This window comes from Papaver somniferum, unplaced genomic scaffold (assembly GCF_003573695.1).
Source record: "Papaver somniferum cultivar HN1 unplaced genomic scaffold, ASM357369v1 unplaced-scaffold_21, whole genome shotgun sequence".
Lineage (NCBI taxonomy): Eukaryota > Viridiplantae > Streptophyta > Magnoliopsida > Ranunculales > Papaveraceae > Papaver > Papaver somniferum.
In genome coordinates, this window is record NW_020631041.1 from 15,030,841 (window position 1) to 15,052,525 (window position 21,685).

The 21,685-nt window shown below is 35.6% G+C and overlaps 1 protein-coding gene across 5 annotated transcripts; it reads left to right on the forward strand.

Annotated features, from left to right (window-relative positions):
• Positions 1-13,325: 13,325 nt before the first annotated feature.
• Positions 13,326-18,862, forward strand: LOC113339238 (ankyrin repeat-containing protein NPR4-like). 5 transcript variants are annotated; one of them, XR_003355003.1, is made up of 9 exons: positions 13,326-13,675; positions 13,972-14,697; positions 14,829-14,934; positions 15,079-15,216; positions 15,372-15,952; positions 16,635-16,802; positions 16,934-17,127; positions 17,335-17,776; positions 17,987-18,862. XR_003355003.1 is itself a non-coding variant. In XM_026584539.1 (8 exons), the coding sequence occupies exons 7-8, from the start codon at positions 17,543-17,545 to the stop codon at positions 18,638-18,640; spliced, it is 888 nt and encodes a 295-aa protein (XP_026440324.1). In that variant the 5' UTR covers positions 13,326-14,697; positions 14,829-14,934; positions 15,079-15,216; positions 15,358-15,952; positions 16,635-16,802; positions 16,934-17,127; positions 17,335-17,542; the 3' UTR covers positions 18,641-18,862. The 5 variants fall into 5 exon arrangements, 4 of the variants coding, with proteins under 4 accessions (XP_026440324.1, XP_026440322.1, XP_026440325.1 ...); XM_026584539.1 differs by having other exon boundaries at positions 13,326-14,697; positions 15,358-15,952; XM_026584537.1 differs by having other exon boundaries at positions 13,326-14,697.
• Positions 18,863-21,685: the final 2,823 nt, after the last annotated feature.

Below are 21,685 nucleotides of genomic sequence, written 5' to 3' on the forward strand. Positions count from 1 at the left end.
ACAATAAAATAGATCACCTTACACACCCAATCTCTTAGTGCAGACAACGAATACACGATAAGCAGATGGTACTGAGAATATCTTGCAGAATCATCAAATCCAATATAAAATGCATAAAAAACAAGACAATAATTGTATAAAGTGGCCCATTGATTTGGTTGATGATCCATCTAACGTGTTTGATGATACATACAATAATATAGTATATGCAAAGAGATACATGCATGTACTTTTGTGAGCTGTGTGTGAAAAATTTATGTAAATTTTGTTGTGGGAAAACTTGGGGAATTGTTGATTAGCTTGCGTGCGGAATTCCACTTTGTGCTATACTAATAAACTTTCAATTATTAATCATCAATTGGACAACCTCTTCCATTGTTCAAAAACAAAAAAAAAATCACAACGTTAAAGAAAAAAAGAAAAAAGAAAAATCATAACGTTAACGCATAACATTTTTTTTTTTGAAAATAAGAAGTTTTTGTATTAAGAGAAAACAGGCCAAGCTTGAATGTTCAACGGTTACAGAAAGAGGCCACAAAGGCTAAGTTACATATGCAATATCATTTCCCAGTGATGTAACACTGAATTTGCATCAACGAACTTAAAGATTTCTGAATCACAATTCCATAAAACAAGAGATTGTTTAACCAAGATAATTATCTCCTCCACCGATCTCTGCCAAAAACCCAATTGTTCTTTTCATTCCAAAGATTCCAAACAATGGCGTAATGCGTTACAGTCCAAAGTGTTTTACATCTGTCCTTAAGAACATTCCAATTCCAGGCAACGAAGAGCTGTAATATGTTCGATGGTAAAGACCATGAAATATGAAAGGATTTTATGAAGTAATCCCAAACTTGGAACGAAAAAGAACAATGAATCAATAGATGGTATGCTGTTTTGCGCTCTCCATTACAGAGAACACATCGGTCAGAATCCAACTGCATCCCACGCTGTAATAGCATAGTCCTTGTAGGTATAGAGTTATTTAAGGCAGCCCATAGTAAGAAACTTACTTTATTTGGAACCCCCTTTAGCCATAGAAGATTCTTGTAATTACGCTCCTCCACAGAAGTTTCAAGAGCTGAATAACATGTTTTAGGGTTGAAGTTTTCTTCAAACTTGACTTCGTCCTCGGCTTCTAATAGTATGGGTGGGTTACCTAAATCCCTTCTAAGTAAATCCCACTCCATTCGCTCATTCTTATTCAAACTTATTTTGAAATTACCTTCCCTTCTTCCATCGATAATCATCACTGCAATGGTTGCATGTTTGTTCCTGTTAGAGCACTGCTTGGTCGAACCCGCAAGTGTTGCTATCTCAAGCTTTTGTCAAGTTTAGTTGTCAAAACTATAAGTCTTGATTTCTAGTCTACTTATAGCTATGTCTCAGATTAGGATAGAATGTGTAGTTGAGCTTTAGACTTCACGGCGTTCATCGATTGAAGACGATAAACTACTAAGGGGAGCTTGTGCAACTTCATCAACAAAATGTATGTGGAGACTGGAACTCATCTATCACTCAGAAGTCTATTTCTATTATATCTCCTATTGAGACAAAAGTCGTATAGCTATATAGACTTTACATTATACACATTTGATATTTCGGGTTGAGTTTAACTCACTTACATATTTCTCGAAATATGTGTTGGTAAGCTTTCACTTTAACCAAGTTCATCTTTTATTCTTGACGAAAGTCAAAAGATGATCATGTGAAATCGCCTGGTAAGATCTTACATGATTTGTGTGAGATGGTCATTTGATGTAGACTCGGAATGTTTCGTCTTGATCGTTTGATCACTTGAAAATTGCTTTGAAGCTAATAGTTTGTATGAGACATCTATTCCCGTCTTCTAAGAATGTTTCGAAGATTAAAATGGAGTTTAGAACAATTAACCATTGATTGGATATAGCACAGTATGCGTACTTGTATGCTAACTGTTGTAGATATATTCCAAGTTTGGGAACTTAATTGCATACCCGTATGCGTACCTCCGTACCGGCGTAACAGTTCAAGTCCGGGAATTTAACTGAGTTTGGTCGTGAACGACAGTATGCGTACTCGTTCAAATACTGGCGGACAGAGCAAGTCTGGAACTCTAAGTATGCGTACCCGTTTGCATACTAGAGTGGGTTATGTTCTAAAATCGGTTGTTCATGAACAAATACATTTATTTAATAAGGAGTGTAATCTTTGCAAACCGTGGCTATAATGTTCATGAATCGATTCGAGTGAATCAAAATCGATTTTGCTTTAATTGTGTCTTGTATACTTCTATGAGAATTATAAACAATTGAACAACTCCATAACTAGTTTCATTTGAATCATTTGAACTAGTTGTGATTAAGATGAATAAGGTTGATATGAAAGTATTCATATGGCTAACTTTGGTTAACAATTGTTAAGCCAACAAGGTGTACACATTTAGGTACGGTTATCCACATCTAAATGAAGTCAAATTTCATTTGTGTGTAACAAGCTAAGTTCGATCTAACAGTTGAAAGATATTAGCTTGAATCTAATCAGGTTTTCATCTAACGGTGAATATTGAATTCTTTGTTACCAAGGTAACATTGATTGCAAACCCTGATTTGAAGACTATATAAGGGAGAACTCTAGCAACTGGGAAACCTAATCCCAACACCTCATATGTGTGATACTAGTTGCGACCAGAGTCAATTCTTCTTTAACCTAGGTTTTTCTAAAACCATTATAGGTTAGCAACTTAAAGACTTCATTGGGATTCTGAAGCCAGACCCAACTATTTTCTCTGTAGTTGCGTGTTCTGATCTTACTTTGTTCTATCGTATTGAGTACTATCTTCTCTAAGATTTGCTTGAGATTCAACCTCCGATAGGTAAGATAAAAAGTAGTCACAAACATCTTCGTCTCATCGTTTATGATTCCACAATATCTTGTTCCACTTATATACGGTTAAGATCATTATGTGGTGATTGATATTACGAGGTTGTTCTCCGGGAATATAAAACCGGTGTATCAATTGGTTCATGTTCACCTTGATTTATCAAAAGATGAAACAAAAACTCGTAGGTATTTCTGTGGAGACAAATTTATCTATTCAATAAACTTTTTTGTGTGAGAGAGATTTGTTTATCAAGTCTTCGACTTTGGGTCGTAGCAACTCTTAGTTGTGGGTGAGATCATCTAAGGGAATCAAGTGCGAAGAGTCTTGCTGGGATTCAGAGGCGTAAGGAACGCGACTGTACCTTAATCAGTGTGAGATTGGTTAGGGATCAACTAGATTCCAGTTCGAAGTTAACTTGTAGTAGGCTAGAGTCAGTAGTGACTTAATACAGTGTGGTGTTCAAATCTGGACTAGGTCCCGGGGTTTTTCTGCAGTTACGGTTTCCTCGTTAACAAAATTTCTGGTGTCTGTGTTATTTCTTTTCCGCATTATATTTTCTATATAATTGAAATATCACAGGTTGTGCATAGTTCAATCAATTAGATTCTCTAACCTTTTGTTGTTGATATAAATTGATTGACACTTGAACATTGGTCTTTGGTACCGTTCAAGTTGTTTCTCATATTAATCAGGATCACGGATTTTTATCTGTTTGATTTGCTAATTACATTGAGAAACAGAGATACAACTCTTGGATGTATTTCCATTGATTGAGTTCGACTGTCTAGTTGATTCTCTTGGAATTATATTGGAGTTTGTCCATACAGATTGCCGAAACGAAATATTAGGTGTGGTTGTTAGATCCCCGCTATTTCAATTGGTATCAGAGCAGGAAAACACGTTTAAGACCTCACAAGTCTGTGTTTGTAGCAATCTGACTCTGTGGACAGTAGTGCTATCTCTGACAAATGCATCACCAGAGACAAAATTTTTGTTTCTATGAAATCTATTAAAGAGAAAGACTTGTCTATCTCAGATATAGATGAACATTCTGTTCCTACGAAACAGACAAGTGTTGATATATGTTACCCTGATTTTCTTACCGATGAATATGATTTTGAAGTGAAAAGGGAAGCAACCCGAGAGAGTGCAGCGATTCTAAAACTTCTTAGAATCCAGGTAGTTGAGATCAATAGGTTGAACCACAAGGTCAATACTATGCTTAGCATGGTAAAAGATCGTGATTCCTAACTAAGGGTTCTTCGTGAGGAAAATGTTGCAGTTTGTTCTTCTCGAACCTTAATCGAGGCTAAACTAAAGGAAGATGCCCATGAAATTGAACGACTCTTGAGTAAACTCTCTATCCAAGATAAAAGTCGTTCTGAGGAGTCTGACATACCAACTACTTCTGATTATGCTGTGATTTTAGAAAACAAGTTTTAATCATGTTTCTCTAATGAAACCAGCTTCAGAAACTAAACCACAAACCCTTCCTATTGCTAAAGATGTGATTGGTTCTTCTATTGATCATGGATTTACCACATATCATGGAAGGAAGAAGTCTTCTAACGATTTTCTAATTCTACACTCTCTAATCACTCTGGTGATCAGAAAGTATGTCTTTTTTGTGATTCAAAAGGACATGTTCAACGGAAGAGAAAACTGAAGCTGAATGACAATTACTTTGGTCGACTTCAGCACACCTTAGATTTAATACTCAAAGGTGTAACTGACAATCGGATGTCTAAACCTACCGGTTTTAGCACTCGCCCTGTGAATTCTTCCAGGAAGTTCAGTTCAATATACTCATTGAACGTTCGAACCAATTGTAGTATTAATACAAATAGGTCAAGGAGATTTCAGAAAAATCCTTCTCAACCTAAAGTGAATGATGATGATCATGATGTGAGAAAGGTACTAGTAGGTGGAAACAACAATGGAGATATCAAGGGCAATCTTAATCTGATAATTGAAGGATACAAAGAGCTTATCAACAGGCTGTCAAAATCCTCCATACGAACTTCTTCTGGTAAGGATTCAAACTTGGTCTCATATTTTGATGACACTAAGTTTTATGATACTTTTTCATATCAAAAAAGGTTACCTCAGAAAATTAGAAGGATAAAGAGGATTAACCATGAACAATATTCATTTAATGAGCATAAAGCTCATACTTGTGTTAATTAATCACAAGGGTTGAATTCTTACTCATAAAAATCCTGTTGAGTAAGATTTACTAATAACCAGGTATACTTATTGGTAAAATGCTTTCTGCTTAGTTGAGTTATTTTCTCATCGTCCATAGCTAAACTATTGTATACAGACAGCTTTCCTAAGTATTGTTTGTGTTTCGAGAATCTCTTTGTTTTCCTTAAAAAGATTTTTATTGCAACTATGTTTTATGCTGCTCTTGTGCTCTAAATTTTTCTCTCTGTGGAATTATAAAATTTATTGAGCCAAAAATTGTGAAAGAAAATCTTCACGTAGAAAATTTTTGATGTCTTCGTATTACCTTGTAAAAGCTACGTTACGATTCCAGTTTTTGGGCTCGGATTGTGTTCGTACGGGTACTCAAATACTTCTTGCCACGAACCATTTCTTCAAACCCTAAAAAATTTCGTCCCTAAGAAACCATTTAAATACCAAACCTATTGAGTGACGTTCGTGTACTCTAGGTTATTTTTTCTTTTTGTCAAGAATGTCTTCACCTTCTCGCAGTTGTGATTTTGCAACAGGTTTTCTTGATAAATGTAATGGTTTCGAGTCGAAAGGGAGGAAGAAAAGAACCCTAATAGATGTTGATGGTCAAAATCTTAATGCATCATGCTACTATGCCTATACTCATCAAGATGTTGAGAGTGATGAGATGGTTTCGGCTGAAGTGGTTCATGATTTTCTTAAATACTTTGAGGAAGCAAAACTACAGCTTGTTGATACTATAAAGGGTCTCGATGTGTTGAAAACTGAGTTGAAAAAGTTTACTCTGACCTTGTTCTCATGAAGACACATGTTAAAGATCGTCTCAATGAGGATATGTTCTCTGAAGAAGCAGTAAATGATGTCAGTCACAAGCTCAAAGGTCTCAAGACTCGTGATGGTTCCGGAAGAGCTCTTTGATTTCAGTTCATGATCGATTTTGATGGTTTATGAGTCATTTGTCTTTAGCTTGTTGATTTTTATTATGTCTAGGAAACTTCTTATGAGAATTTATTCTTGTTTTTGAGAAGGATAACTAGGGTTTGGAATAGCCTATATTGTGATTACACATTGCTATTGCCAATGATTTTCATCTTGCAATGTTTTTAGATTTATTTATTTAAATTCTAAAGTTTATTTGGAAGATGATTTTGCAGTATTAATCTTTATTGGTTTTATATATTGAAAATAATGTTATAGGATATGTGTGTTTGCGTCCGTGAACTATGATTAAGTCTATTATGTCAAAAGTTAAGTTATGTCGGTATGCAAATATTGATGGAGAATAGAATGAACTTTTGATGTCAAAGATTAAGTCTATTGTGTCATTATGCAAATATTGATGAAAAATAGAATGAATCTTTGAATATTTCGCAGTATTGATCTTTCCCCGATCCACTTTTATGTGAAAGTACTGTGCGGCTCTGTAAGTTCTCTTATGTTGAGCATTTAAATGCAAATTAACCATTGAGGTTCCTTTGTGGTTAATATAATTGAGTTTTATGGATACAAATTTATGTTTCATGTGATTTGTTAATGTCCAAAGAAATCCTTCTTTTCTTGTGAAAGTAAGGTCGCTCTTGTAGTTCTTTCGTAATGACATTTTATGGGGGAGAGTTCTTAATTAAACTTGTGCTTAATGGCCAAATCTTTATGGGGAATGCGGCTGTGGAATATTATAGGAGTTTTCGTGTATCTTTATAAACTCCTTGATGAATATATTAAGTTTCGACTATGTGAAATCATCGAAACAAAGTTGATATGTTCTCTTTTAGTCATGAAGTATCTCTATGAGAATTTCATTATGATCCCGCTAGTTTTCGTACCTTTGCCAATTTATATTGATAAAAAGGGGGAGAATTATTGTGTAGTTCACACTAAAAATACATATGGTTTACGTATCATTATGTAAGGGGAGTGGTTTTCATTGTGAGATGAAGCATTGACTAAGCGGGAGTGATACATATCACCATAGTATTATTGTCAAAGTTGTGATGCAATTGGACTTTGATGGTGTGTAATAATACTATGATACTGTATCACAATGATTGAGAACAACTGTTTTCTCATTGTTATGGATACGGATCTTCAACAACTATGATGCTGAGTTGAACACTTTCAGAATCACTAGAGTACTTGGAAGTGACGAAAATTTCGAGTAATGTTGAAGAACCGAGGAAATCAAGCATTTGAATGAGAAGCTACAAAGTTTATTTATTTTGTAATCCATATGTATTGATAGTTTTGTCATTAAAATTGACAAAGGGGGAGATTGTTAGAGAACTTCTCGGTCGAACTCGCAAGCGTTGCTATCTCAAGCTTATTTGTCAAGTTTAGTTGTCAAAACTATAAGTCTTGATTTCTACTCTACTTATAGTTGTGTCTCGGATTATGATAGAATATGTAGTTGAGATTTAGACTTCACGGCGTTTATCGATTGAAGACGAAGAACTACTAAGGGGAGCTTGTGGAACTTCATCAACAAAAGGTATATATGTGGAGACTTGAACTCATCTATCACTCAGAAGTCTATTTCTATTCTATCTCTTATTGAGACAAAAGTCGTATAGCTATATAAACTTTACATTATACACATTTCATATTTCGAGCTGAGTTTGACTCACTTACATATTTCTCGAAATATGTGTTGGTAAGCTTTCGCTATAACCAAGTTCATCTTTTATTCTTGACGAAAGTCAAAAGATAATCATGTGAAAATCTCCTAGTAACATCTTACATGATTTGTGTGAGACAATCATTTGTTGTAGACTCGGAATGTTTCGTATTGATCATTTGATCACTTGAAAATTTCTTTGAAGCTAATAGTTTGTGTGAGACAGCTATTCCCGTCTTCTAAGAATGTTTCAAAGATTAAATTTGAGTTTAGAACAATTAACCATTGATTGGATATAACACAGTATGTGTACTTGTATGCTAACTGTTGTAGACATATTGCAAGTCTGGGAACTTAGCATGCATACTGGTTTAAACAGTTCAAGTCCGGGAATTCAACTGAGTTTGGTCGTGAATGACATTATGCGTACCCGTTCGTATATTGGCGAACAGACCAAGTCCGGAACTCTAAGTATGCATACCCGTTTGCATACTTGAGTGGGTTATGTTCTAAAATCGGTTGTTCATGAACAAATACATTTGTTTAATAAGGAATGCAATTTTTGCAAATGTGGCTATAATGTTCATGAATCGATTCGAGTGAATCAAAATCGATTTTGCTTCAATTGTGTCTTTTATACTTCTATAAGAATATAAACAATTGAACAACTCCATAACTAGTTTCATTTGAGTCATTTGAACTAGTTGTGATTAAGATGAATAAGGTTGATATGAAAGTGTTCATATGGCTAACTTCGGTTAACTATTGTTGAGCCAGCAAGGTGTATACGTTTAGGCACAGTTACCCATATCTAAATGAAGTCACATTTCATTTTTGTGTAACAAGCTAAGTTCGATCTGAAAGATATTAGCTTGAATCTAATCAGGTTTTCATATAACGGTGAATATTGAATGCTTTGTTACCAAGATAACATTGATTGCAAACCCTGATTTGAAGACTATATAAGGGAGAACTCTAGCAACTAGGAAAACTAATCCCCATACCTCATGTGTGATACTAGTTGCGACTAGAGTCGATTCTCCTTTAACCTAGGTTTTTCTAAAACTATTATAGGTTAACGAATTAACGACTTCATTGGGATTTTGAAGCCAGACCCAACTATTTTCTCTGTAGTTGCGCATTCTGATCTTACTTTGGTCCATCGTATTGAGTACTATATATCTTCTCTAAGATTTGCTCGAGATTCAATCTCCGATAGGTAAGATAAAAAGTATTTACAAACATCTTCGTCTCATCGTTTGTGATTCCACAATATCTTGTTCTGCTTCCATACGGTTAAGATCATTGTGAGGTGATTGATACTACTAGGATGTTCTTCGGGAATATAAGACCGATGTATCAATTGGTTCCTGCTCACCTTGATTTATCAAAAGACGGAACAAAAAATTATAGGTATTTCTATGGGAGACAGATTTATCTATTCAATATACTTTTCTGTGTGATACCGATTTTTTATCAAATCTTCGACATTAGGTCGTAGAAACTCTTAGTTGTGGGTGATCTCAGCTAAGGGAGTCAAGTGCGTAGAGTCCTGCTGGGATTCAGAGGCGTAAGGAACGCGACTATACCTTAATCAGTGTGAGATTGGTTAGGGCTCAACTACATTCTTGTCCTAAGTTAACTTGTAGTAGGCTAGAGTCTGTAGCGACTTAATACAGTGTGGTGTTCAAATCTGGACTAGGTCCCGGGGTTTTTCTGCAGTTACGGTTTCCTCGTTAACAAAATTTCTGGTGTCTGTGTTATTTCTTTTCCGCATTATATTTTTTATATAATTGAAATATCACAGGTTGTGCGTAGTTCAATCAATTAGATTGTCCAACCTTTGATTGTTGATATAAATTGAGTGACACTTGAACATTGGTCTTTGGTACCGTTCAAGTTGTTTCTTATATTAATCAGTCTCGAAGATTTCTATCTGTTTGATTTGCTGATTACACTGAGAAACAAAGATATAACTCTTGGATGTATTTCATTGATTGAGTCTATCTGTCTAGTTGATTCTCTTGGAATTATATTGGAGTTTGTCCATACAGATTTCCGAAACGAAATATTGGGTGTGGTTGTTACAGTTCTTACATATCTTGAAAATAGCCGGAAACAAATCTTTTATACAACCCCTGTTAACACAGTGATCATGCCAGAACCGAATATTCCTGCAATGGTTGCATGTTAACACATAACATTGGAACTTCTCAAAAAGGCGAAATAACATTTCAAACGAGTTCAAAGCAAGGTTTGAACAACGACCATTATTCCGAAAAAAACGGCTGTTAAAACGGCGCGCCTATGTCGCGTGTGCATGAGATTCACCGATACACATGTCTGTATATCACCGATAAATAGGAAATAACGACGTTATTTAGACCCGTTATAATCATTTTCACGCATGTTATAACTTTTTTTCTAAAATTGAGTTTTATATTTTTTCCTTTTAAATAATATTTTAACGTAATTTTTAAGACCCTTTTCCCGTTTTCACGCCAGTGGTAACTGTTTTTTTTAGCAAAAAGAATATAAAAATATTTTCTTACGATTCCTTATTTTTTAAAAGATTAAAAAATTATAATTAAAATTTTATAAAAAAAACGTTGTAACAACGTTATTAGACCCGTTATAATTGTTTTCACGCATGTTATAACCGCTAGATAGGAATTTCAGACCATAATTCCTTTTTATTTTCAATTTGACCATTATGACGCCCATTATTTTAGAATAACGTATAAAAAACACATATTATTCCTAAATAACATGTTTTTTGTCCGAAACGTGCTCAGACCCGTCAAAACACGTTTTATCGATCACGCCCAGTAGTCATGACCTGACCAGTGACACGTTTTTCAAACCTTGGTTCAAAGTAATATATAACTGAACTAAGGGCTAATGAAGAAGAAAATACATTTCCATTACTCAAACAAGGACGTGGCAATTCTTACTTTCTATCTAAGCAGAAGATGTCATCTTGTTTATGTCATGTAATGGTTTATGAGTGATTGAATTTCAATCCGGCTTCATCATATTTGACATAATCTTCTTGATTATTTCAATAAATTTCATGAATTTGAAAGGAAAACCAAAATTTAATACCGATAAAAAGAAAGAAAAATTCAAGCTCAAAATTTTTCCATTTAATCCAAACACTAAAACATTAAACAGATTTAATATTATAAATAATCAACTAATTGAAAGTGGTTTGATAGTTTCCACGAGGAAACTGGAGTTCCTTCATTCTTAAGCTAAGATTGTTAGATTTTGTTCCCGACATTACATACTAACTAGATTACCGCAATGCGGTGGGGGGACGACCGAAGTTAGGGAGTTCGACTGAGGAAATCTAAAGGGGATGGGTTTTTGTGACATCTTTGTAACGGTATTTGCAACAATTTTGGTAACAACACCTTAATAACTTTTATAAGTGTAACATTTATGTGATACTTGTTTTATAACAGGTTTGTAACATTTTGCTGTAACAATTTTATAATAACAACGGCAGCTTTAGCTTTAGATCGTGTGGCTGAATTTTTTCTGGTAATTAACAGTTAGGATCAAAATTAAGAGTAAAGGTGACAGGCTTTTTGTCATTTTCACGCCGTAATTACCTTCAATCGGCTCGACTTCGGATCGTTTTGATTGCGCCTAACCATAGCCGGGGTTGATGACTCTCCGATTCCAGATCCAATTTTGTGGAAAGAATACCAATCGGCGTTCAATTTTTGCGATGAAAAATTAAAAAAAAAAAAAAAAAAAGCGTTGCATGCAATTGCATTTTTAGCCCCATAGTTAACACATAGTAGTCCAATTACTTTGAAACATTTTGAGGCATACTCATTCATTATACTATGTAGGGTGGGTTTATAAGGGGTGTCTAAAGGTACTGCAATTACCTATATATCCTTAAACAATTTAAATTATTAGAGTGCCCTTATCATCAAAAACATAAAAACAAAAATCAAAATATACTTTAAACTCAAACATCTTGGACTCAAATTCAATCAAGAAATTGATCAAGCAAAGCAAACACGAATCGAAGTGAGCGATGTTGGAGTGCGAAATCCAAATCTCAATTGCTCTTATATGTATTTTAGAATGTATGTGTAACAAACCCATCTTGTTTTTGATTGATTTTATTTTGTTTGATCGATTGGATGTGATTTCAAAGATGAAATTAGGGTTTTCAGAAGATCGGTTCGGCTGATCTTGGAGTATCAATTTTGAGCCGAACCTAGTGTATGATTTAGAGAAACACTATCTTCGGCTAATGCGACTTTGCTAGATTTTGTTCGAATCAGCCGAACCAAAATTCGTCAGTTACAGAGTGAAGTTCGGCTGATAACTTTTCAGCCGAACCTCAGTTTTTTGAAAATATACCTAGGTTCGGCTGATAACTTTCCAGCCGAAACTCAATTTTTTTAAAATATACCCAGGTTCGGCTGATAACTTTCCAGCCGAACCCCTGTTTTTTTAAAATATATCTAGGTTCGGCTGATAACTTGTCTGCCGAACCTAGGTATATTTTCAAAAAACTGAGGTTCGGCTGAAAAGTTATCAGCCGAACTGTTCATCTGGTCAGTAGATCTGGGTTTTAAAAATTAAATTTTTTGACAGATTCAACTTATAAAAAGAAATTAAACCTCGTATAGAAGTCTACCTATGATTTGAATCACACATTTTGGTCACTTCTAATCATTAAAATCTCAAAATTCAAAACCCAAGTTTTTTTTCACTTCTTCTTCTTCCTTTCAAGAATCTCAACTCTCTCACATAAATTTGATTTATCTCCTAATTCACCACTAATAATATAATTTTTAATCAATCCTTAAAATTCATAACTAATCAAATCTAATCATAATCATTAACACCAATTATGTAAGGGTAGTATGCCATTATCAAAAAGGATGGATAAGGGGTGATGTTATTTTTTATTTGGTGACCCTATTCTGTAACCGCCGCAGAACACATGATTTTGACGAATTAAATCGACCAAAACAATCAAAAACATCAAATATGAGATAGGTTTGTAGAACTAACCTTCTTATTTTCATTTCCGGCGTTGGTTCTTTTTCAATTTCTTCTTCCGATTGATTTTGTGGTTGATTTTGAGTTTGTTCTTCACTCTCTAAATCTTCTTCTTCATGAATAGGTTGTTCAATCGATCGATTTGAACGAGATACTGACTTACGACGATCCATTATATAGTTTCACAAATCGACAATTAAATTTCTGCGATGAAAAAAAAAGAAAGGGAAGGGTGGAGTTCGGCTTTGGAGAGGAAGAAGAAGAAGGTGAATGAAACTGATTTTAGGTGTAGTTGATTATAGGTTTTGTATTAGGGTTAGGGATAGATTAGTAGTAATTTAATGAATTTAAGGGCATATAGGTAATTGAACCACCCCATAGGGTACCCCTTATAAGGTCACCCAAGTTATGACTAGTCCTTTGTATGCCTCGAAAGTTTTAGGCATGCCCAAAATTGGTGTTCTTTGTCTATGACACAGCTTTGGGCCCAAAAACACATGGAATTACAATCCACCACTTTGGGCCCATTCTAAATCTGCACGCTCCAGTTTTGAGTTCATTTCATTTTCCCCTTTCATACCAATATATACCATTGAATCTGTGGAATCCGTAGTTCAACAGTCAAAAATTTCTTGACAAACCAACCAAATAAACAACCTTTAGCAATCTTGTACATGTTAATCCCATGAAAATGAAGTCTCATGGTCTTCTAAAGTTCCAAAATTAGACGAATTTTCGATATAATCAAGAAATTTGGGATTTGGGTTTCTGTAAAGAGGAAGAAATAAACTTGTGGTGGGTTTGATTCTAATAGTAACGAAACCAGGGTTTCCGAAATGGATGATGATGGTGATGAAGGAAACAAGGGTTTTGAGCGTTTGGGGCATTTGGGTTCTGGTTCTGGACATATACGGCCGCTCCTGCTCTGGAAGAAATTTCTGGCTCCATCCCTGAGATTGATCTATGTAAGTAGAATATTGGAGTTAGAAATGTCATTATTTGGTTCATATTTAATTGTTGAGAAACATAATTTATTTTCTTGATGAAACATTAGTTGACGTTTATATGATTTAATATGCTAATCCCAGCTGTAAACATGCACTAAACATGTTAACCATTAAAGTTTATATTCACATTCACATTAGTTGTTGACATGAAATTAACAAATTTAACATACTAGCAGCTTTGCTAATTGCAGTTTCTCTTGTTCATTATCAATTATTGTCTTGAAAACCTAAAAATTAACCAAAACCGAGTGTAGATCCATCAATCGCTAGATTACTCATCATCATGGATAGTCATGCTAGCACATCTGAAGGTGACGACCGTGAACGCCACCGATTGGATGAAACAGTGATGCTTTTTGGTAAGCTTATTGTTGAATCTCAAGAGGCGATGATCAATAGGATGGAAGTGATAAACAGTGCAAGTATTGAAGCGACTAATGCTGGTATTGAAGCGATGCTTTGTAGGATTGAAGCAATAAGCAGTGCGAGTAATAAAGAGACTAATGCTGGTATTGAAGCGATGTTATGTAGGATTGAAGCAAGTATTGAGGCGATGACCTGTAAACATGTGGAGTCTCAAGCATATGATCAACATCATAAAGTCGCAACAATTGATGCTGATATTGAAGCTCAAAATGTTCCAGGTGTAGTCAACTCTGGTAACCGAAGTCCTAGTATTTTGCTTTTTGGTGATCATGGAAATTGCGATGACGGACAAGTAGGATTAGATAAAGAGGAATTTGATCTTAGTAAATACCCCTCAACCTACCAGGAAATGTTGGAATTAGTTCAATGTGGAGAGCGGAAAATTCAGGGTTTGGATACAACTGCAGATACGATTACCTCCATGAACCAGCAGAAGGTACTATCAACTTACATGGAAAAGATGGAATTCGTTCTACGTGGACAGCGGAAAATTCAGGGTTTGGATACAACCGTAGATACAATTACTCCCATGGAACTGCAAAAGGTTGAATCTGGTAAGCTGAGTACCCCAATTACGTACTGTACTCTTTACTAATCCTGTTTGATAAATTTATATCTGGATGCAAGTCATTTTAATAAATTTTTCATATTTTTTTGTCACTCCTGCATAACGAATTAAAAAAAGGATGAACTGAGTAACAAGTTTTATTCGACGCTGACGGATTCTCGTGGCTTGGGCTTCGGTGCAACTGGTAGAACTATCCCCATGAACAATAAGGAGGTTGAATCTGGTAAGAAACTCACTGAGAACCCATATCAGGTCCCGGCGTATTTTCTATTAAAAATAAAATCTAACAAGGAAAAATTGGAACTATATATATGTATGTCAATTGATGAGGTTTTAAGATCTGTTGATAACTCACTATACCATACAGGTGATGAATATGGTGAAAAGTGGTGGGAAAGCTACATGGCAGGAGAAAATCCGGATATGATAAATTTACCAATTCCAACATTTGCAGAAAACAATCTGGGTCGTAAAAAAATTGCCCAGGCAGCAGAGGTTGAATCTGGTAATAAAGTCACCGAGAACCCGCATCAGTTCCCGGCTTGTTAAAAAAATATCTACATTATTTAATTTTTTTCAAAAATCGACCAAGGAAAAACAGAAACTATGTATGTGTAACAGATGGGGTTTTAAGATCTGTTAATAGTTCTCATTTTACAGGTAGTGAATCTGGTGATGGTGATCAAGACTGTTGGGATGAAATCGTTCAGATTACTGATCAAGTTTTGGAAGCTAATCCAAATACTAGCTATATAGAAATCTCTCTGGATTATCCATTTGCCCAAGCAGCAGAGGATGGTGATAGGGATAAGATCAAAGAGCTTTATAAGATTTATCCGGATTTGGTTGATAGAGTGATCAACATTAATTCAGAAACAGCATTACTTTTAGCTGCACGTAATGAGCGATGGATGCTTGTGGAGGAGATTGTGGAACTCATGTCACCAGAAGCACTAGAGTTACAAGATAAAAGCTTTGGTAATACCGGACTTCATTATGCTGCTGCGTATGGGAAGGTTAAAGCTGTTAAGTTGATGGCAAAGAAATGCCCAAAGTTGGCACAGACACGAAATTTTCCGAAGGAAGGGTACCACTCGAATTGGCTGTTTACGCACTCACAGTTGGGCAATTGGAGACAGTTGCATATCTCTACTCTGTAACTCCAAACGAGCACCCAAGTCCATTCTCAGGCCCGGAGGGTGCTGGTCTATTGTGCACTTCAATTCAAGCCAATATGTACGGTGCGTAATAAACCTATGAGAAATTAGTCAACATTTACAACGTTATTTACATAAAAACCATGCATTTGTATAACGAATGTGTTGAGGAATTGAAGGATGACTGCTTAATTATACAGGTTATCATCACTGAAACACCTATATGGATCATCTCTTGATAGTTGATTACTCAACAGACAATAGTACAAAATTTTTGTACACTTAACACTAATTAACAATATGCACAACCATTCCTGGGATCCGCAGTAAAACTATTTCAACATCAAGTACGGTTCTTCAGGTTATTTTGTCTTGAAGAAGTGGTTGTGTGGGTGGCCACACTTTAAGTACTTGATTATCAACTTGAAATATTGCCTGACATTCTTACGAGGGATGACCCATTTAATTAACCATTGTACAGACTCCACTATTTTTTGCATTTCATTGATCTCATAAGTTTTTTTTTTTAATCAATTTAGCCATCCAAAGATCTGATTTTTCTAGCAACACTTTTTTGGCTGAGATGGCTGACGTAAGTCGTCCAAGTCAAAGGGCTCAGCACATTATGACATCTATAATTTTGTACATCTTGTCAATACCTTGGTAAATTTCGCAAAAGGAATTTTAACTGAGGTGGAAATAGCAATTTTCGTACTTTAATAACTCTACCAATCTGGTTATAGCTAATTCATTGTTTCTTTTGTAGAGATGGCCTTATCTCTAGTAAAACGGTTTCCAAATTTGGTTACTATGCCGTACTTGAAACCTAAGCGGCTTAGAAGTGGAATATACGGATTAGAAATGATGATTGAGAGACCTTTCACATTTCTAAGTGGAGCTCACCTAACATGGTGGGAAAGGTGCATCTATTCATGTAAGCGAATAGCTAGCTTGCCCTGTTTTTATTTCGTTGTGTTTTTAAATTAATTCATTTGGCCAGCATTTCTGCTCACTTGTGTATATCACAATGAACTAATCATTTCAATGGAATTGTCGGTTGTACAGTAATTGAAGTGGACATGGCATCTCTTTTTGATGAAATGTCATTTGAGGATCTCAACCAAGCAGGAAAAATCTCTTGGAAAGTCAGCATAGGAGATGAAGAGAACCCTAAGGAGAGTCAGCTGCCTCTCTAACTAGTGCCAAACACACAAATGGCACGTTTATTTTAATGCACCTGATGCCCTACTTAACAAGAGGTTTGTTTCTTCTCCGCATAATAATTAACAATCTGAGGTTAATTTGTTGGATCTTAATTATTAGCTAGCTCATTTTCACTATTGTTTTAGGTGGCAAGATTAAAGTACTTCTAAAGCTACTTAGCCAGTCTATTTAGACTATTTACTTAAGATCATGGGATCAAGAGTTGAAATTGATAGCTGACTTGGATTTGAATGTTATTTCAGTGCCTTGTATCAAACGACTATGCAACAAAAAGTTGACGCATAGACGCGCATTTGCATTGAATAACCTTATGCTAGCACAACTTAATACAATTAAGAACAAGGATCAAATTCTCGCTTTTTTCTTTTGCACTTCAAGTGTCATGAAAACAGCTATAAAGTACGTACTACAGAGTTTGTAGCGGAGTGTCTTAAAAAATTTCCTGAGGTAATGTGGATTGAGATAAAAGAAGAGAGAATGATAAACATGGTTATTGGAGAGCGAAATGAAAAGATTGTAAATCTCATGTGTAAAAAGACTAGTGAGAAGAATAATCTACTTACTAGGACAGATGAAAACAATAGCAGTATCTTGCATCACGTGGCCAAATTAGCACCTTCTTCTCAACTAAATCGGATATCTGGTGCAGTTCTTCAGATGCAACGAGAATTGCAGTGGTTCAAGGTACGAGTCATAATTTGCGACACATAACTGTTTCCTATATTTATCAATTTACAGATTCCTTAGTTTCCTACCTTTCAATAACACAATCATATATGGCTCGTAGTGAAAACTTATCCCAGCCTCCCACATACTTTTTATAAAATAGACACAGTGCTGTATGCTTATTTACTGTTTATGCTTTTAGTAATACTATCCATCACATGCTTTCAGGGAATTGAAAATATGTTACCAGAGGAATATAAGTTCATGAGAAATAATAGTGGGGATACGGCTCAAATGATATTCACAGAAGAACATAAGAAGCTAGTGGAAAAAGGAGAAAAATGGCTAAAAGAAACATCAGGTTCGTGTATGGTAGTCGCTGCCCTCATTGCTACTGTTGCATTTGCAGCTGCGTTCACTGTTCCTGGTGGTAGTATTAGCGATAGTGATAGTAATAACAATGGCATCCCTATTTTTCTGGAAAAGAACTCATTTGCACTCTTTATCGTAGCAGACGCGTTAGCTCTATTCTACTCAATCACATCAGTTCTCATGTTCTTAGCCATACTAGCTTCTCGCTATGCAGAAGAGGATTTTCTAAAATCATTGCCCCAGAAACTGATAATTGGTCTTGCAACTCTGTTCTTGTCTATGGCCACCATATTGATAGCCTTTGGTGCAGCACTGTCTATTGTGGTTGGGAACAGGTTCCCATGGGCTCCAATTCCTATAACGATTCTTAGTTATATTCCGGTGATCTTGTTTATATGGTTGATGTTTCCATTGTTTGTTGAAATGGTTTGGTCTACTTATAAGCCTCGCATGTTTCCAGGACTTAGCCAACACGCTATTTTGCAAGATAAGAATAAGAAAGAGAATTGAACAAAGAAGAAACATGTATAAAGCTGTTTCTCTTGAGCTAAATACATTGATGTCGCGGTATCTAAGTTAACTGGCGATGTGTATTGGAGAAAATTATATGTATCATTTGTACGTTTTGCTGTGCAGCTGTTATCTATTTGTCTTTGTTTTCGGTTGTCGATATATTTTGAGAAAGTTGTGTTTTGGTTGGGTGATTGATGCAGGGAAAATTTGTTCCTTTTATTTTGCTGCCCGGATTAGTCTTTTTTTTCACCGCAGCAGCAGCTGCTGCTGTTCTGAATCTTTTGTTTAGACATTCTATGCATGTTCTTATTTGAAGTCCAAAAGGACAAGTTAGTTTTGAGACTTCAAACACATGGATGTAATATCAAACATGCAAAGATTATGCACCTGATTCAATTTTGTATGCCGAAACTTTTGTTCTTCAAAAGTGTAAAATCATCAAGAACATGGCCAATAGATTTGATACTCACCTCTGCAGACTATTGGAGGTTGGGTGTTCGGTTTTTCTTGAGGGCCACACTCTGACAATCAGGGCGGGAGCCAGTTAAGAACATGCCCAGCTGTCTCCCAAACCTGAATCTAAAGGAATTTGGGCCTTTAAGCCCATTTGTACTTGGTTCTCCCTCAGACCCTGGCAAGAGTTTGCTTCCTGTGCTAGAATTAGGGGTGAGCATTTTACGCGTAATCTGCGGATTTAACCGAGACCAACCGCATTTGTGCGGATGGATGTCCAGACCGTTCGACTCGAATGCAACCTTGAAAATCCGTTGGACATCCATACCCGTTAGATTAAGTGTATTTACGTAGTTTCTAGAACACATAGGGATAGTTTTGGAATGTTTGAGGTGTTTGCTTGGAGTGGTGTCTATGACACTTGTATATTTATATACATATATAAAATGTGTAGGTTCTTTAAGAAATCATCTATATTGACTTTAATTTTTCATTATAAATTTTAACTAACACAAATTCATTAGATTATTCACACCCAATCCGTTCATCCGTGCATCCATTGGATGTTGGATTGGATGCGGATGCCAAAGTTGAAATCCGTAGTGTATTGAATTGGATGCGGATGAGGTGAAAACCGTTCCATACCGGCCCATGCTCACCCCTAGCTAGAATCATGATATTAGCTCCGCCCCAGGCTCACAACGTCAAGGTTTTGATATCTCATGGTGGCTGAGAACCATCAGATCAGTTGATGGTTCTCATGCTCCCTCCGACTTCGGAAGTAGGAATTTGAATCCCGTAATTGTCACGTAAACTTCATTCGAAGGAGTTTGGACGTGGTCTACTATTTTACCAACAAAAAGAGACTGATTTTGGACATCCCGTCAAAATGAACAGAAAAAGTGGCACACACACATAATAAATGGGCTCCACTCCTCTCAAAAAACGGGGGGTTTTATTTTTGTTTTTGTATATGTCTGTGCGGTATTCGTTTTGTCCATTTGACCAGTCTGGATAGTATTTTCGTAAACTAAAAGATATTTCGTGATGGCCACTCTCGATATAACAGTGAGGGTTCGATTTTTCCTGGCGGCCGCTCACTATATTAACTCTGTTTGGTGGCTACTGTCACATTTTAACCCGACTAGGTAGGGATGGAGATTTCCATGCTATAAACCTCGCTAGAGGTTGAAAGTGTAATTCTACCTTCTTCTTTCCTTTTTGCTTTTCTTTTTTGCCAAGAAAGACAAAAAAGCAAAAACTATAAACAACTACCTTCAAGAAAAGAGAGAAACAATACACGAAAGAGAGGAAAGTAACCACTACCGCTTAATCTTGTTTTGTTTAGCTTAAACGGCAAGATCTTGGGCAACAAAGTTACCGCTTATCATGACAATCTTGAACTCATCCTCTAGAATTTTTTTCAAAAGTATTCAGATCTCCAAAAATTGAGGCCTAATTTCCATGGGATTTTAACTCTTTACGACGGATATTTTATTTATCCCAAACAGGTGCGGATGGGGAGTGTACCAAGTGCCCACCTTTTGGGAGATGTTAGCAATTTTTTCAAACATAATTGGAACCTGGTGGGAAAACAAATTGTTTCAATTATTCAAGAGGTTTTTAAAACAAAAAATAAATAAATTCCAAACTCAATGAGACTTTCCTTTTCCTGATCCCCAAAACAAAGCACCCAAAATCATCTAGTGATTTTCGACAAATAGGACTAAGCAACACTCCTTACAAAATCCTTTCAAAACTTCTTGCAAACATACTAAAAAAATTCCTTGACAAAATGATCTCACCTTTTCAGTCTGCTTTCTTGTCATCAAGACAAATAGCAGACAATATTGTTGTTGCCCATGAGGTAATACACTCTTTCAAAAAAATGAAAAATTAAAAATGGTGGATTAGGGATTAAAATCGACATGTCAAAAGCATTTGACAGAGTCAATTGGGACTTTCTAATCCAAACTCTTTCTGCTTTTGGTTTCAGTATTGACTGGTGTAACTTAATACACCAATATGTTTCAACTGCTTCTATTGTAGTTCTTTGAAATGGTTGTCCAGGGGAATTCTTTACCCCCACTAGAGGTTTGATACAAGGAGATTCGCTATCTCCCTCTCTCTTCCTTATATGTATGTATGTTTTCTCGAGGTTCTTATCGGCCAAAGAAAAGAATAAGCACATAACCGGTATAAAAATCTCTAGACACAATCTCCCAGTTTCTCATCTTTTTTTTGCAGACGACTGTTTGCTTTTCTCAAAAGCAAAGCTAGTAAACTGCAAAAATCTGTTAAACATCATAAGCCAATTTAGTAATGCTTCAGGACAGCTTATAAATTTCTCTAAGTCAGGCATTTTTTTCAGTAAAAGAATCCATTCTAAGCATCAAAGAATTATGATTAAGCTTATGAAAATTAAGAAAATAAGTATCTTTGATTCATATCTAGGGGACCCTTTATTCATTGATAGGTCCAAAATCAAAACTTTTGACAAAATAGTCGATAACATGGAAAACAGAGCTCAAAGTTGGAACAGAACCTCTATGGTTCGGGCTAGTAAAATGATTATAGTAAAATCTTTTT

Coding starts and splice junctions, on each gene's coding strand:
- LOC113339238 (XM_026584539.1), top strand. CDS start 17,543: ATGTGGATTGAGATAAAAGAAGAGAGAATGATAAACATGGTTATTGGA. Junction 17,777..17,986: donor GAGAATTGCAGTGGTTCAAG/GTACGAGTCATA, acceptor ACATGCTTTCAG/GGAATTGAAAATATGTTACC.